At 48.0% G+C, this 18,599-nt stretch overlaps 1 protein-coding gene across 2 annotated transcripts in view; it reads right to left on the minus strand.

Moving 5' to 3' along the window:
• Positions 1-17,533, minus strand: part of NCCRP1 (NCCRP1, F-box associated domain containing) — an 82,924-nt gene extending 65,391 nt beyond the window's left edge. For both annotated transcript variants that reach the window (XR_015300062.1, XM_086938846.1), the window contains exon 1: positions 16,550-17,533. Coding sequence is in view for 1 of the 2 variants with exons in the window: in XM_086938846.1 (XP_086794972.1) it covers positions 16,550-17,462 (913 nt within the window). In the remaining variant the exon portion in view is untranslated. The remainder of the gene's footprint in view (positions 1-16,549) is intronic.
• Positions 17,534-18,599: the final 1,066 nt, after the last annotated feature.

Consider the following 18,599-nt stretch of genomic DNA (forward strand, 5'->3'; position numbering starts at 1 on the left):
GAGGATGCTAAAAGATGGAGGGCGCATAACATGGAAGTAAACAAATTGTATCCAGTGTTAGAGATGCCCGGAAATAAAAGCCCCCTAGAAGAGGATGACGAGAGCGAGACAGAGGATAGCCTGATAAACAGATTATTGACAGACAGGCCGCCTCCGTATAACAGAGCAGAAGGAGATGACGAGAAAGGGGGGGGCAATGCAGGAGAGCATGGGCCACTTCCCAGTTCCGAATGGGATCCTGCTGCAAAGAAAGAACTGTCCCAGCCTAGCCAGGTGCAACAGGTGGTCGGGAGGTTTGTGGTGCAAAGAGCGCCAGAAATGGAGTGTGCCACATTCTACGCGTTACCTGATGCACTACAGGTACCTGTTACCATAGGTCCTATAGTATCAATATATGACCCAGAGAGAGCTAGAGGGGAGGAACGGGTACGGAGGGACAGAGAAAGAGCAGAGATGGCAAGGAGGAATGATACGATCAACTCCCCAAGCCAGTTGCCGATACCAAGAGAGTGGAGTACCCCAGTACCCACGGCAGGGGACCTGGGGAACATTAGATACCCAGAGGATATGAGGGGACTAGGACGGAAATCCTTTCAAGAGTTAAACGAGTACATGAAGCCATGGGATGAGGCAGTTGAGGCTCACAAGAGCATCATAGTGGCGGAAGCTGAAAGGGAAAGGCAGGACAGCAGAGCCCGAACTCACTGCGGGGCTGAAGAGAGCAGTCCGGAGTGGGACGGGAGGGAGAAAGACAGTAGGAGAGGCACCCATTGGGCCCGGAGTGGAGGTAGATCAGACCTGGAAAACGGAGGGGTGTCTCGCCCACTATGTAGTGATGAAGACAGAAGGGCTCGGGAGTACAGAGACAGCTTTAAGTGTATCCACTGCGTGCCAGACAATAGAGAGCAGAGTGGGAGTTGCGAAAGGCCGCACCACAGTCCCTGTGATGACGGACATGAGAACACCCCAGGGAATATGGGAAACAAGGAAGGATCGTATCAGATACTGAGTGATACGAGGCCAAGAGAGAATGGTGATCGAAGGGAGAATAACAGAGAGGCCTACGGTGAGAAAAGAGGAGAGAATGGACAGAGTAAGATAGGGGGTAACAGGCCTGTGTTCCATCACCTTCCAAGATCGGATGGCCGAGCATGGGATCTGGAGAGATGGGAACAAGAGAGAGCACTCCCCAACTCCTCCGAACCCAAAAGAAGGGCCCGGAGTTGGGATGGGAGAGACACCTGTGAACCTCCCTCGAAGGAGATATTACGAGCAGAATTAAAAGCCAAAAGACTCGATGTCTCCAGCTTAAAGTCAGATCTGGATGACATGGTAGATGGTACCCTGCCCTTAGAAAGAATAGACATGTATGAGCAGGGTGAAATTCTGTTCATGGCAAAAGACGTAACTCGAAAGGCGAGAGCAACCCATGAGAAATTAGTGGAACTAGCAGGCAAGTACATGGTAGACCTGTCAAGAACCAAAGCCTTACAGGGCAACCACAGGCTACATTACACAGACCGAGACCTAGATGAGAGGCGAACCATCGGATTGAAAACACACATAAGGGAACTGATCACTGGAATAAGGACATGGAGGGCCCTAGATAAGTGGGAAGAGAGGTGGTCCAAGAGAGGGACCGTCAGGAGAAGCACACTTATGATGACACCAGGAGGACAGCAGGGAGTAGAGACATACCCTTTGAGGGAAGTCGCAAATGGGACCTATGTCCATGTCCCTTGGAGTAGGGGGGATTTAGCTGCTTTTACCACCTCTTTCCCCAAATTGCGGGAAAACCCAGTGGAGTGGTATAAGCAAGTTGAGAGATTCGTAAAAATCTCAAAGGTCTTATGGATAGATTTGAACACGCTGTTTGACATAGTAGTGCCAGGAGATTTGTGGACCGCATGCAAGGTTAGTGCTGAGTGGCCCACCATAGAGCCCGAGAGAGATGCTAAGACTAATGGGCCGTCTGAGAGTGTGATGGCAAAGTTCGAGAGAGTAATGACTTGGCTGAAAGATAAAGTGCCAATGCAAGACATAGATTGGGTAAAAATTGACCGAACAAGACAGGAACCCAAAGAGACAGTTCACGAATATTATGAGAGATTGCTGAAGGCGTTCAAACAGTATAGCGGTCTGGATGTAATGGATCCAAAGGACATAGGGCAATTTGTGTCCAAGTTCGTCTTGGGTCTGAGACCGGATATTGGTTTAATGATACAGCAACACTTGATCTGTTGGCAAAATAAACCCCTAGACGAAATACTGAGGTATGCCAGGTACTGCTGTGATGAAATAGACTCCAAGGCTAAGAAGTTAAAGGAGAAACTGATGGTGGTACAGATGCAGGCAGCAGGGAAGGGGGGACAGCAGCAACAGCAACCAGGAACAGGTACTGGAGGAAAGAAACAGTACAGTCAGAACAAAGGCAATGAGGAGAACTCCACCTTTAGACCAAGGATAGATATAACTACCTTAAAGAAAACAACTAGGTGCCACCAGTGTAACGAGGTGGGACATTGGAAACGCGAGTGTCCCTATAATGTTGAGATAGGAGACCAAGAGGTAGAGGAGGACGAGACCCAGAGTGTGCCTGCAAGAGGGGTAACGCAGTACCAAGGAAAGGTGCTCAAAGGGGGTGGGCCACCTCCCCGAGCTCAGTTCCCGCAGCCACCCAGAGTAGGGTCTATGGGTAAGACCTATAGACAGATGCCCCTGTTTGTCGGGGGAGAGGAATGCTATTATGTGGACCCACTAACGGGACAGAGGGTGGAAAGGGATGACTGCACCCTCGGGGCAGCTCTGGAGGTAGATCAGAGGGGACCCTATGTTGAGGCCAAAGTGGCAGGGTTCCCCACGACATTTCTAGTGGACACAGGAGCCACCAGATCCACGATCAGGTCAGCCGCCGTGCCAGGCCTGCCTATGTCTGGAGAGACCATACAAGTGGTGGGGGTCGCTAACAGGAGAATGACCAGTCCTCTGACGGAACCCGTGCAGGTGAAAATAGGGAAGTACAGTGATGAGCACCAGTTTGTGGTTTGCGATTCTAGTCCTGTATGTCTGCTAGGAAGAGACCTTTTGTGCAAGTTAAATTGCACCATATATTGCACACCACAGGGCGTGGAGGTATTGACTAATGATGATGATGCTGACTTTAAAGTCGCCAATTCCAGAATATGTGTGGAACTGTATCCCACTTTGACAGTAGACGAGCTACCCTGGGATCTGAGAGAGACCGTTGCTCCGGAAGTATGGGATTTCACTGGGGAAGAGATTGGGTTGGTGAAAGGAGTAGACCCAGTGAAAATCGTAGTGAAACCTCATGCTGAGTTCCCAAGAACACCTCAGTATAAATTGACACCAGAAACGATTGCAGGTATACAACCCGTGATTGAGTCCATGATTAGGCAGGGAATACTGAAGGAAATCGTGGGTAGTCCATGTAACTCCCCGATTATGGGTCTGCAGAAACCAAATGGGAAATTTCGGATAGTGCAGGACCTCAGAAAGATTAATAACATAGTCGTTTCGTGTTGTCCAGTGGTACCGAATCCATCAGTGATACTGTTTCAGATACCGTTCCAAGCAGAATGGTTCACGGTAATTGATCTTTGCCAGGCTTTCTTTTCGATCCCTTTGGACGAAGAAAGCCATTTCCTTTTCGCATTTAAGCTGGAAGGTCGCGTCCTAACATGGTGTCGTATTCCTCAGGGGTATACAGAGAGCCCATCGATCTTCAACCAGCTCCTGAAGAGAAATCTTGAAAGTCTAGTACTGCCCCAGAGGTCAGTTCTGGTCCAGTACATAGACGACCTCCTTGTGGCGTCAGAGACAGAGGAAGCTTGCAGGGAAGACTCTATTGCTTTGTTAAACCATCTAGCCGAAAATGGGCATAAGGTGTCCCCGGGAAAATTGCAGTACTGCCTGACAGAGGTACAGTACTTGGGACACAGAATTGAGAAGGGGAAACGGAAGGTGTCACCAGACAGGATAGAGGCCATCATGAAGATGAATGCGCCTAAAACGCAGAGAGAAGTCAGGATGTTTCTAGGGATGGTGGGATATTGCCGACAGTGGATCGCAAACTTTTCACTGAAAGCAAAGCCCTTACAAAAACTGACGCACAAGGAGGTGAGTGATCCGGTACCATGGGACAAAGACTGTTTGATGGCGTTCCTGCAGCTGAGAGAGGACTTGTGTCGTGCTCCGGCTCTGGGAATGCCAGATTACGATAAACCATTCTTGCTCTACTGTTGTGAGAGAGAGGGATGCGCGCTGTCTGTGTTAGTCCAAATCCATGGGAATGCCCGTAGACCAGTCGCGTATTTCTCGGCTACTTTAGACCCAGTAGCCGCAGCGTTGCCCGGATGTCTCAAATCCGTTGCTGCAACAGGTGTCAGCATTGAGAGATGTGAGAACATTGTAATGGGGCACCCGTTAGAGGTGCATGTGCCCCACTCTGTTGAATTGTTGATGACCAGGACTAAAACTCAGCATCTGACGAATAGCAGGCTCACGCGCTATGAGCAAGTCATTCTTGCTGCAGAGAACGTGACCCTCAGGAGATGCTCTGTTTTAAATCCTGCTACCTTAATGCCACTTCCAAATGATATTGAGGATGATGAAGAATGTGCAGACCATGACTGCCTCGATGTGACTGAACTATGCACCAAACCAAGACCCGACATCGTAGATGAGCCACTGACTAACCCAGATGAAATTTTCTTTGTCGATGGCTCATGTGTAAGAGACGAAGTTGGGCAGTTAAGAGCAGCTTACGCTGTTTGTACAATTACTGGAGTAGTGGAAGCTGGATGCCTGGAAGGAGTACACTCCGCTCAGGTAGCCGAGATTATTGCCCTGACGCGTGCCTGCCTGGCAAGCAATCAAATCCGAGTCACCATATACACTGACAGTCAATATGGTTACGGGGTAGTTCATGATTACGGGCAGTTATGGTCTCAAAGAGGTTTCATGACCTCTTCAGGCTCTCCCATTCGCAATGGAGAGTTTGTGCGCCTGTTGTTAGAGGCATTGCAATGTCCAGCAGGTATCGCAGTTGTGAAATGCACCGCACATACCAGAAATATGGACTTCGTGTCACAAGGCAATAGATATGCCGACGAAGTCGCACGGTATTGCGCGGAAACAGGGTATTCTTTCACCGAGGTGGAAGTGGGTGGAATAAATGTAAGGACTGAATTAGCTATGATATTGGAAACTGTTGATACTTGGGACGAACTGAAGGAGATGCAAGAAAATGCTCCTGACTGTGAAAAAGAGACATGGCAAAAGGCAGGATGTGTGGTGGGGGAGGCCCATTTCTGGGTTTCAGCAGATGGCAGAGCAGTGTTGCCCAATGAGATGGTGAGCCCAATGGCCCGACACATACATGGTCCTGTCCACTTAGGAAGAGATGCAATGCTGAGAGTGTTTAGACAGACCTGGTACAACCCCAAGTTCAGAGTAGCAGCCGAAGCAGTGTGCCAGCGTTGTGTGACGTGCCAGCAGTTGAATGTAGGGAAGAAGACACCAGTTGCACTGAGCCACATAGGGAGGTCAGGAGGTCCATTCAATCGAATGCAGATAGATTTCATTGAAATGCCAAGGTGCAGCCGCCTCCGTTATATTCTGGTGGTTGTTTGCGTTTTCTCTAGATGGGTTGAGGCATATCCTACACGCAGGTGCGACACCCTCACAGTAGCAAAGATATTGCTCAGGGAGCTTATCCCGCGCTTCGGGGTGCCGGCCTCTTTGGAATCAGATAGGGGAACGCATTTCAACAGCTCGCTTGTAAAAATGATTTGTGCAGCTTTGAATATAGACCAAAAACTGCATTGCAGTTATCGACCAGAGGCTTCAGGAATTGTGGAGCAAATAAATGGCACCATCAAGGCCAGAATTGCGAAAGTGTGTTCATCAACATCCTTGAGTTGGCCTGATGCGCTGCCATTGGTCCTTATGAGCCTCCGTAGTACCCCGGATAGGAGAACTGGTTTGTCTCCTCATGAGGTATTGATGGGAAGAGCAATGAGGTTACCTTCTGTCCCAACTGCTGCATTGATTAGCATCACAGATGATATGATCCTGGACTATTGTAAGGGGCTGTCTGACGCCATTCATTCTGTGTCCCTTCAGGTGCAGGCTGCCGAGGTACCATCGAGCCAGGACCCTTGTCATGACTTGCTTCCTGGGGACTGGGTCCTGGTGAAGAAGCACGTGAGAAGCAGCTGCTTGGATGTTCGTTGGCGTGGGCCCTTCCAGATCATCCTGACCACAAACACAGCCGTGAAAGTGGGAGGCCTGCCCAATTGGATCCACGCGTCGCACACGCGGAGAGTTCCAGCACCTCTGATAGAAACAGCTCCTCTCTCGGATAGACGTCCAGCAGCGGACCGAGAAGCCATAGAGGGGGCTAGCCAAGCTGTAGAGGTGCCAGCGGAAGCAGGGAATGAGTCTGACCAAGCTGAGGACGGTCAGTACAACAGCGAAACAGACAACGCTACTGAAGGAGAAAGTAGCTGGGAGTACGAGTCAGACACTGACAGGTCTGACAGAGAGCGTGAACCAACGAGAAGAAGACGGAGTAGAAGGGTACGCGGAGAAGCTGATTGGCCGCAGAGAAGGAGCTCTAGCCTAAGGTCAACTCTGGAGAGAACCCTTCCTCCAATATCAGAAGACTCAGACCCAGAAGACGGTGCTCAGGGCGCTGAGGCACCAGAGTTGAGGAGGTCAAGAAGAGTGCGTGTGCCTAACAGAAGATACTCCACCCCTGAGTGGACATATCTGGCGACAGATGGCTTCGAAACCAGTGACAGGGAGGATCCGAGCGGTGGTGGTGTCCAGTTCTGAGCCCATCGTGACAGTGGAGATAAGATTGTTAGTGCCCGGTGTCGAACAAGAAGGGTCACTGACATTCATGCTCCCCCGTCCTCCCCGCCTCAGCAAGATAAAGGACATGTTTCTCACAGAAAAGCAATTCCCTGATTTTGGTTCAAAGATATCAGCCGCAGAAGAGCACAATCTTCGTCTGGAAATATTGAATTTTGCTGTCGAAGCTGCAGGCGAGCGCCTGATAGTGGATGCTTAAAAGACTTTGTAAATAAGCGTGAAGAAAAGAAGATTACCTAGCGCCTAGGAAGCAGAGAATCTTAGGGACTTTCCCTGAGTTGATGGAGAAGGGCTAGGGTTGTCTATATTGAATTAAAAGGAACTTTTGCGGAAAAGGTTGCCAACTTCCAGTTGCGTGGTTCTCAAGATAAAAGGAGTAAAGAGACTGTAAAGGAACGAAAAGAAAGGAACTTTGTGCAGAGTTACGAGAGAGCCACACTATCTGACGAAATGAAGTCCGGTACCCAGAACCGCAGAGCAAAATGTATAATAGGTACACTAATAGTAGGAGTGATAATACTAATAGCTCTAGTAGTGACAGTCTCCTATGTAAAGGGACGTGAGGAAGAGGCAAAGGTAACTGATGTGAAATCTGTAGAGGCGCTTACACCCACCGTTGCTGGTGGGAAAGGGGAAAACACACAAGAGAAAGCGTTATTAGCTGCAGAAGCCCGCAGGTTACATGTAGATGAGTCCCAAGGTGACTTTAGGTCAAATGCTTATGCAAAATTATTGTATGAATATGTGGATGCCATGGAGGTCAAGGACTGCTATGTCTGCATGCAGTTGCCGGCGTCGGTAGATGAAGGCATTCGTTATCATCACCTCCCGCTGACATATGGCATTACATGTAGCTTATTGCTTAGTATATTTTATGGGAGAGATAGTTTTGAATACTATTTCTCCAATTTCGATTCAGTGTTGCCGGAAGTCCCAAATTATAAGCAGATGAACAAGTGGGACTACTGGAAAAGTGAAGACAGATTGGCAAAGTTTTTCATTCCTTGGATTACCTTAGATACTTCACATGCCCGCAGAAATAATCTGACATGCAAGGTGTCGGAAGTTGAGAAAAAGTTCATAGGGCAGGTGGATGATCGAAACAGGAGGCAAAGGATTTTGAAAAAATCAGGACAAGGGAAAACAGATTGGACCGATGAAGAAAGGGTACACAAAAGAAAGGGTAGTAGTGGTCCAATAGCTTTAGATAGAACGCAGAGAGGAAAGTTATGTCTTCACAGAGCCAAAACGTATTATGAAAATGTATACGTGGGAGAAGTTAGCTGTGAACATGCTTTCAATTTAGAGTATTACACCAAGGACTTCCTGAAGGGAATGCAAGTGATTCCAAATGTATATTTCGTATGTGGAAGAAATGCTTACGTGAAGCTACCTGATAATTGGTATGGCTCATGTTACTTGGCAATTATCTTCCCTAAAATATACCATGCCCAAGACTTAGAGATCATCGAGGGCAAGACATCATCGAGGGGAAGGAGAGATGTAGGAGGTGTAGAAATGGTTGGAGATGTCTTTGGAGCTGTGTTCCCTCTTCTGGGATTAATTCTAAATGACGTTAAAATTAGACGACTAGCAACAGTCGTAGACAGGTTGTCTGCCAGCACTGCTCAGTCCTTAATGCTGGTAGAAGGAGAGATGCAATCGATAAGGGCTATGGTTCTTCAGAACCGTCTTGCCTTAGATGTCCTATTAGCAAAAGAGGGCGGAGTCTGTAAGGCTTTGAAGGTCCAAGAATGTTGTACTTACATTCCAGACAATTCGAAGCCCCTTGAAAAGGTTATTAGGAACATAACTGATATTCACAAGGAGATCGAAGACCTAAGCAGAGAAAATGTCTGGGAGAAGGTGGGCCAAGGGATAAGTGACGCTGGAGGTTGGCTCACCACCTTAGGCAAAAGCTTTGTGTGGAAGGTACTAAAACCCATCATCATAATCTTGATCTGTGGGATCGTGTTGTGGGGATTGGTGAGGGTATTCAAATGGTACAGATCAAGAAGGTCAGAGAGAGCTCAGAGAAAACAGCTGCAGAGATTGGCTGCCATACAAGATAGTCAGTACCGGAGTCTGAGGGCTCTAGAAACGCAGAAACGAGTTATGCTAGCAATCACTGCAGTTTAAATGTTAATGATGCCCCCGAGAGGTCATCAAAGGGGGGAACTGAGAGAGCGCAAACTGACCAAAATGTAGAAATACATCACACTTACACGTAGTAAGCACAAATCATGAAGAGAAATGCCATGAGTGCTGATAGTATCCAAAGTTATATTCTGAAATGTGTAGTTAATATAGAAGTTTAAATAGAAGTGGAACTAATACAGAGTTGTGTGAAGTAATGCGATTTTATTAAACGTGATTATTCCTGAATCCATGTTATGTAGCTGCTAGAATGTAAGATGGCATACGAAAACGTTGAAATGTGGTAGGCCTCAGGGCCAGAGCAAGGCGGGAGGGGGAAGGTGATTAAAATTCACAATATGGATTGCACTAATGTTTAGTATTAATGAGTAGGCTTTTTGATTTATAGATGTGTTTACCGAAATCAGTAGAATATGAGTACTAACATGCTAATAATTAAAGAAGAAGTTGAATGCTATAAAATGTAGTAGAGCTGGAAAGCTTTAAAATGTTGATTTATACGTATTAGTCTGGGTCGAAGAATGTTGCAATGCGGTTGGAAAACCATGAGAATTGGGATTAGGCTGCAGATGTCTGTCTGGAAGAGAAAAGGGGGTATTCAATTATTAATATAATGAATAGAAGCTTGTTCAAGAAATGGACCAGACATGGAGGAGGGTTCCGGAATGTTTAAGGGGTATCAGCGGGCCGGAGACGAGTCTGAGAAGCAAGGTCGACTCTAACCACAAGGCCTCATCATGGAAACAGCCAGAAGCTACACCACGTGAGGGGCGTCTCACGAGGGGCGTCCTAAATGTTGTTGGATTTTTGTATTAGGGATAGCACCCCTGGGTGGAGTTAGAGCAGACGCCTGAGGACCCTTTAGAGAGCGGATGGGTAGGCAGAGAGGGGTCATGATTGGAGATCTATAGGTTTTCACCAAGAGTTCGAGAGTGGGTGGCTTCCCTTGGGAGTCATTCACTGCTGACACCTTTGATAGGTTGAGACCTGGTTAAGTAGGGATACCATCTAGAACAGGGTAGGGAAAGCCTAACCTGTATTTTCCTTCCGCCTGTAAATGAGTGATAGATTTCAATATGTGTCTATGCTAACGGCACTATTGTTTTTAGAACTGGTATTGATAGTTTCTGTTGTTCGTCTGAGGGCTTTCAGAGAACACATGTACGTAATTGGGCCCGTGTATTTAGTGAATCTCATCTTGAGATGCTTGTACCTGCAACTTATAATAAATCTTTGAAAGCTAGAAGTTGTTTGTGATCCTTTGAAGCAGAGTCCTTTATTGGGGAAACTAACTTGGTAAGAGATGCACTTTCTTTCCTCAAAGACAGGCAATAAAGATTCAGTCGGCCAGACCGGGGTTTTAGATCGATAGTGATAAGGTATTGATCAAAATCTCAACCCTTCCACTAGTAGTAAATTAATAATAAGAAAAGCCGAAAGAATGGAATAGAAAGGGAAAAGGTAAGCATCATGGTGTTTATACTTCAAGTCAAAATCACTCAAATCATCACTCATGATACATCTCCCAAGGAAGTGCGTCTCCCAGTCTATACCTATCTAGAGCAGGACTGACTGACATTATAAAATACCTGATTAATGTACCTATCTGGAAAGGTCCAGTCAAACAACAAGGGCCCTAGCGGTTGATTTGAACCCCAGAAAAAACGAGGAGCAGTGATCCATGTCGCCATGGGCGGGCCAGTTGTCTGAAGTCACCGGTCGACCTGCACTTGAAATGGCGACCCAGCCTCTATTTCACACGGAGATGCCTGGACAGACTTTGAGACCCCCTTCAACCCTTAGAAAGGGCACCCAGTGTTGAGGGAACGGGGACAGAGGAGGTGGTGCACAGTCAATGGGCCTCATGGTGGCCTGTTTGCCACAACAGTCATATGGTGCAAACAGTCAAAGGCTCCTCTCATGTGTGTGGGGCCACATCTCCATGCAAATGAGGAAACCCCCATGGGGATCACTCTGGTGCAAATTTTAACCTGGAAAGATCCAGATAATAGAAGGGGCTATGCAGGCATCTGCGACCCCTTGTGTATTAACTTAGTGGAGCACAAAAAGCAAACACCTGTAGCGCCCCCAAAGCACTATATATGAAGCAATCTGTCCAACACACACATTATGTGATGCCCCTTAATTAGGTCCCACACTTGCCCCACCCATGTCTCTAGGATGCTCAAAGATTGCACTTAAAATCTATCAGCACCAACACCACTGAATTCTGGACTCACAAATCCCAGGCCTGCCCTTAACTGAGGGCCCTACAAGCCTTCTTCAGAGCTCTGCCATCTTATTCGTAGACTGTGACATGTAGGTTGTTTGTGTTAAGGTGTGAAGTCTCACCCACAAGGTGCTAGTGCCTGGCAAAATATGTGATGCTGAAAATGGTAATACTTGCACATGAAATGTCTCCCATGATGAATTTCGGAGCTTGCCTGCTTTGTGTAGGCCCATTGCAGATAAGGAATCTATACCAGTATTTAGAATCACCAAGTTGCTTAGAATAGCAAACTACCCCATAGCAGGCGTGCACACAGTGTGGACTTTATTTCTACTACATTGTGAAACAGTCCTCGCACAAGACAGCTGAAATCTGCCCGGGTCTCATGCCTCGAAAGGCAATGAGCTAAACTTTCATATTTAAGTTCTGAATTTTATGTAGAGGTGGGCGAGCCACTGAAAACTCGAGATTGGCTCGAGCCTGAACTTTCGGATCCGCGAGCCCATAACGAGCCGATCTTTCACGTGGAATCTGGCAGCCACACTCGCTCTGCCCTCATATCTGCAAAGAGGTGAGGGCAAAGCATTAACCCTTTAGAGGAAAAGGAGAAACAGATAGCCTTTTGGAGGCTAAAACCAGAAAACCTGCATTAATCGCAGCTTCCCTTAAGCAAATTGTGTGATCTTGGACAAATATTTAATTTTATTGATTCTTCTTTTTCTTCACTAACGCATATAAAGCACCTATTGTGTTAGTTTAATAGATTACAATGTTGTTCTTCCTATAAGAATCTGGGTCACATACAGGTTTCCTGTGACACCTGACTTGCCTGGTAATTCTCCAATGACACTGCCTATTGCGAGGATAAGGCGGGGACAAAATGGTTTTAGGTTCATGTTTAAAATCTAACTTTCAATAAGTACATCTCACTTCAGTGCTATAATGTAAAATGTCAAAACTTCCACAGGTTAAAGAAATACACTTATTTGATTTTTAAATAGACTTCATCATATTGTACGTAATGTTTGTTGCATGATTTACATTGCAAACGTGTTTAGGGCTGGGCTCGTGCACATGCTCTAAGACCCAAGAGCCCTTGGGCGGCTCTGGCTCGGCTCGCCCTGTCAATTTTCCGCCACGCCCACCTCTATTTTTATGTGTGCTCAAACCTTTATGTATCGACGTACTGAGAGTGAGAAGGGAGGAAGTGTCTATAGGTGAGGTATGCCACCTATCCAAGAGCATTTAAACTCCAGACCAGGGGTGGCCTTAGGCATGTGCAAGCTGTGCAATTGCACAGGGCCACCAAATCCCAGGGCCGCCACGCCAATATATATCCTTCACCCATTCGACGCTATTGACGGAACCGTTCCGTCACGGCTCGCGGGTGAGCTGTGCTCATGACGGAACAGTTCCGTCATGGCCCGCTCGCCGCACCTGCGCGGCGCTGATTTCGCGCCTGCGCGGCACGTTTCATTAAGCGGGCGGGGCCGTGACGGAACTGTTCTGTCACAAGCACAGCTCACCCGCGAGCCGTGACGGAACGGTTCTGTCACCCGCGCAGATGAGCCGCGCCCCCCCCCCCCCCCGCGGCCGTTAGCGCTGCGGCGGAATAGCCGCCGCAGCGAAGGTGTTAATATAATAATCCTCTGAGGATGGATACATATTTGCGTGGCTGTCCCTGGCAGGGATTTGGCGGCCTCCGGCTCTGTTCCACTTCCAAACACCCTGACCACCCCCCCTCTTCACTGGCCTCCGCGCCTGCGTTCCTCCCGGGGCCCCCTACCTGTTCCTCCCGGGGCCCCCTACCTACGCTCCCTGCCCAGGGCCGCCATGAGCCTAGAGCCGCCCCTGTCCAGACTAACAAAGAAAGGGCTTCAGTCTGGTACAGTATCAGAATATAACCAGAATATTGTTGCCTTAATGTCCCCTTGCAATAGTATAGTCCATTAAATCTCGTTTACTAAAATATGGAGCAAACTATTGAGTCCAACAGATCGATATTTTTGCAATAAAAAAAAGGTTTAGGGCACGATATTTTTGCTGGTCGATATTCGGACGTACAACCAATCAGTTGTGTACCTGCCTGATAGGGGCTGGCCTTGAACACGTGGATATATTGCTTCATACATTCCTGCGCGGGGCGGTTTGCTCCTGTTGCATGCCGCCTCCCTCTCCTGCCAAGTCGTTTCCTTTCTTTGTCTCACATGTGAGCGCCTCTGCTGTTGCTGTGTCGAAAGTTCGCTTAGCTTCAGCCTCTGCAGCGGTCCTGTGTGTGCTTAGTGGTCGACCTCAATGGGAGGTTGGAAGTGCTGCGTCACTTTCAACACCCCAAGCTCGCACCTCTTTAAGTTGCACTGCCAACTAATCGTTCTAATTGTGTAATGCGCTTCTAACTTCTTGTTTTTTGCCTTGCTTCAGCGTTTGCAAGAGCATCTGTGCTTCCCCCTTGAAATGACTTCCTTTAGGCTGAAACCCTTCGATGTCGACATGTGCAATCGACTCCGTTGCACCAGGGCACAAGTCCTATAAAAAGAAGTGGGGGGGACTGACCAAGTTAAGCAATATGCAAGTGATATGATATCATGACGCGTGTCAACATAGCACATGAGGTCAGGATGCGTGACATCCCACATGGCATCACAGGAAGTGAGCTCACTGGAAGACTGCAATAGGGTGAGAAGCGCTATTTAAAAAAATTGTGCGATTTATATTGTTATTTGTGAAAATATTAAGACAAACCATCACATCTGACGTTCTTACGGTGCGTGCACTTATATAGAGGGAACAAAAAAGTCAAAAGTATGAGCCATTCCTCTCTCACTACCCCTCCTTCCCACGAGCTGCCCAATCTCCAAACCTCCCGCTTGATACAATATAAACAGCGCCAGTGTGTCCATAAGGCGAGTTAAGACAGGAAGCACAAAGCAACAATTATTGCCAGATGTATGGATCATAAACCGTCCAAGCAACAGGCATTGGCAAAGCCAATTTGTCTGACGTTGGCTTTGTCAAAGCTTGTTTTTTAAATGTTTTTCCAAACCATTATGGTTGGGAGAGCTGCAGGGCCTCCGTCAACATAAAAATACATTGACTAAATACAAAAATATTTTTAGGTCTTAAAAAGCATCAAATGCCCTTGTAGTTTCTGTGGTTGTAGGAAACTGCTTGGAATACTCCCTTTGAAAAGAGAAAAATGTGTGACTCACAATGAAGTTGGCAAACACAAGGAGATGATGGGCGGAGTGCTGAAACTTTTCAGACACTCACCCCAGTTACAGTTCTGGGTTTAATCCCATCATTGTTCTTTAGCTCACTCTGCCACCCCAGTTTGGACCCAGCCATATGCAAATCAGTCTTGACCCTGTGCCTCGCAGTAACAGACCAGCCCGAATTACCAAGCCAGGTCTTTGATGGACTGGAAACAAGTATCCGTGGACCAGTTTCAGGGTAACACCCCTCATCAGCCAGGATAGCCTGAATCCAGTGGCACAGCTAGCAAGGGCACCCACGTCTGGGCATACCCTGCCAACTTAGGTCGAACAATGTTCCAATGGCGGAAGTGGACTGACCGATTACCGCATGCGGTAAGATTCAGTAGGTGTGGCAGTGGTGGCTCGCAGAGGTAACGCTGTGGGGCGGTGAGGCGGGCTGGGTGGGGGGTAGTGGAGTCCGACATATGATGGCAAAGGTGAACGTAAATAAATAAATAATCTGCTGTGGTATATCGGACTCCCCCCCCCCCCCCCCCCCCCCCCCCCAGCACCTAACCGCCCCCACAGCGTTACCTCGCGAGCCGCCACTGGAAAATAGGAACGACATGGTAATGGATCACTGGGCGGAATAGAACTGTCCTGAAGCCCTATTAGTAAGTATATTATTAATTTACCTTTAGTAAAATCAAAAGGTCTGGACTAACCCCAGATCTAGACAAGACTCCTTTGCCCCTAATTAGGTAATAAAAGACAGCCATAATTGGGGTGAAGTGAGCCCTCTTACTACTGTATTTACTGCGCTAATAGTCGTTATGCCTCTGTGGGGCGCCAAATTACCACAAATGGTTTTTAAAAACTACTACTACTAAAAATGTATGTTCAATCAGCGTATGAGGAGCGCACCAGCAGGAAAAAAAGGCTATTCCCCATGAAGCATTGAAACATCCTAGTATGATTCTTAAACCTAAGCCAGGGAGATAATGTAGGTGGCTTCTGTCCTTGCCGGAAACCATGACTGAATGTTGGAATGAATGAACGAAAAGCGGAGACAGCAAGAGAACGCAGACGATTGAAACAACCGAGGAGGCAGCCAGGGAAGGAGTTAAATGGAGTAAGGAGAAAGTCTGAAGGAGCTATGTGAGAAAGCAAAGAAGCGAGTGGATGCCAGGAAAGCAGTAGGCGGTGAGTGAAGGAATAAACATAAATGCAGTAGAAAGAAAGAACGGAAGTGGATGGGAGAGGGAAGGGTCCAGGTGAGGAAAAAGAAGTGGAGAAATATGTGGGAGAGACTGGAATGAAAGGCTAAAAGAGAAGGGAGCCGAGCTCTCGGTTTTCCAAAATCCATGTGTGGGTAGAATAGCTAGTTCAGTTTTTTCTTCTCTTTACATTCTGGTAGGAACTTGTAGTCCTGATTTTATAACGGAAAAAACACAACTGCCTGCCCCAGAATACAAACAAAAATAACCCGGAATGGCTGAGCTACTCACTCTTGGCGTGGGGTACCTCAGAGATCTAAGGTAGGAAGGACAGAAGGAGTGAAGGAAGTGGGGTAAGAAAGACAAAAGAAGAAATCCTTATGGGAAGGGTAGGGTACTTGAAGACAAAGTGCAGATGTGTTTTATTTTTAAAGATGCTTTCGTAAGTACACGCAACCTCTGCTAGACATGGATTTGCTTTGGGATTCTATTACTTGTCGTTTTTAAGGTCAATCTAATGAATTTTCAACTACCAGAGAGCAAAGAATGAAAACTAGATGAGATGCTCACGCCAATGTTGGACAACCTGCAGATTTGAGGGGGGGGGGGGGGGGGTGGAGTAAGCAGTAGCGTAGCCAGCCTGTCATGGGCCCTAGTGCAAGGAAGGAAATGAACCCTGACTGATATTGAATTATAAAAAACACCAATATTCAGAGTTCAGTGAGCGTACTGAACCAAAGGAAGCTATAGGAAAACAGCCAGGAGAGAATCAAAAGTAGTCAGAGAAGCAACAGGAGGCATGCAGAATGGAAGAAGCAGGCAGCAACGGACCCCAGGGCGCCCAGCAGCTTTACCTTCGGGGTTGGAGCTTTTCAGGAAGTTCCTGCCGAAGGGCCGCTTGTGGTAGATGTCTTTCCAGTCCAGGTGCTCGGGTGTGGCGATCCCGTCTTCGCTCAGCTTCCAGGCCTTGTCGCACTTCAGCCTCCAATCAATGATTAGGGCCTCCTCCGAGGGCTTCTCCTGCTCACTCCCTGGGGCTTTCTTCTGCTCAGACACGGACTCCTCTGCTTTGTCACGCACAGACTTATCTGCGTCACGCACAGATTTCTGCTCCCCCTTTTCACACGCAGTCTGCGCTCCTTTCTCACTCGCAGACTTCTCTTCGTCACGCGCAGGTTTCTGCTCCCCCTTTTCACACGCAGTCTGCGCTCCTTTCCCACTCGCAGACTTCTTTTCGTCACGAGCGGGCTTCTGCTCCCCCTTTTCACACGCAGTGTGCTCTCCTTTCTCACTCGCAGACCTCTTTTCGTCACGAGCGGGCTTCTGCTCCCCCTTTTCACACGCAGTGTGCTCTCCTTTCTCACTCGCAGACCTCTCTTCGTCACGCGTAGATTTCTGTTCCCCCTTTTCACACACAGGCTGCTCCCCCTTTTTACTCGCAGACTTCACTTCGTCACGCGCAGATTTCTGCTCCCCCTTTTCGCACACACTGTGCTCTCCTTTCTCACAAGCGTGCTTCTCTTCGCCACGCGCAGTTTGCTGTCCCCCCTTTTCACTAGCAGACTGCTCCCCGTTACCGCACGGAGCTTTATCTGCCTCACGCACGGAATGCGCCTTTCCCTTTTTACATGGGGGTTTCTCTCCCTTCTCACACGCAGGCTGCTGCCCACTCGCTTGCTTCTCTCCATGGTCCCCCTGCCTCTGCCCCTCCACGGGCTCCGGGCTGGCCTCTTCGGCCGAGTGTTGCATGCTGCCCAACTCGCTCATTCCGCAGACCTACAGACCTACCGCGTCTTTTCGAGCCTTGATTTCCTAGATAAGTGCAAGTCAGGGCTGTGGGCTCCTTATCCTGCAGAGTGCCACTCCCTGCCCAGGTGGGCGTGGCCCAGTAAAGGTGGAACCAACACTCCCTTTCCCTCTTAAGGAGGAAGCGCTCACGGGCTCAGAAGTGCCGTCATCCTTAGCTTCGAAATTGTCCAAACACATCCCTGTAGTCAAGCAAGTATACAAATATGTATTAATTCTCATGTATACCCCTCCAGCCAAATACAGAGTGCCTGTGAGCTTCATATAATATTTTTTTCAAATGTCACTTTTTGTGTAGCGCTTGCCTTGCTGTCAGCGTCTTGCTGCTTCATGGCGCTTCACATGACATGATGACAGGAGCCGTATTAGGATGCGTTCGGTGCAGACGCAGGTGGGGTCTCTGCATATGTTTTTACAGAGCATACATTACTTTGGAAAATGTTTCCATAATACACAGTCTGGAGTGAACAGCTTGGAGAGCAAAGGAGAAATTGCTTCACTGCGTTCGCGAGGTGTGCCCTGTACATCCTGATCCAGCTCGAGATTTTCTGAATTAATGTGGGTACCGTAAACTGTATTCATTAGTACTTTTAGTAGTACTTCTCAAGTACTAAAAAATGCTATTCATAAATCTACACGGGGAGGTCTCCATCCCCGCCTCTCCTATCATTTATGTGAGTCGATCCTTGTCCCGACTGCTGAGCTCCTCGTACATACACGCCCACATTTTAGTAGTCAATGTGAGAGGTACAGGCATTGAGTAACTGGAAAATGGGCAAAATGGGAGGAGTTTAGGGAGGAGTAAGCAGGGCTCGAGTCGGGGTACCACGCAGGTGGACGGCGTCCCCGCACTTATTTTACTGGGAGCTCGATAACTGGAGCAAATGGAGCCACACATTCACTCTTTGGCCTCTCTGGGGCGAGAACGGAGCTCATTCAGAACCCTGCTCACGCACTGGCTTCTCTGATGCAATCGCATCTAAGGGGTGAGTGAGGGGAGTCAAAGTCTGATGATGCAGGCCACCTTTCATGACTTCACTTCCTGTCTTGACGTCAGCGCCTGGGAGTAAGTATGGCTTGGGAGGTGTTTATGGAGAG

Source organism: Lissotriton vulgaris, chromosome 9, assembly GCF_964263255.1.
Source record: "Lissotriton vulgaris chromosome 9, aLisVul1.2, whole genome shotgun sequence".
Taxonomy (NCBI): Eukaryota; Metazoa; Chordata; class Amphibia; order Caudata; family Salamandridae; genus Lissotriton; species Lissotriton vulgaris.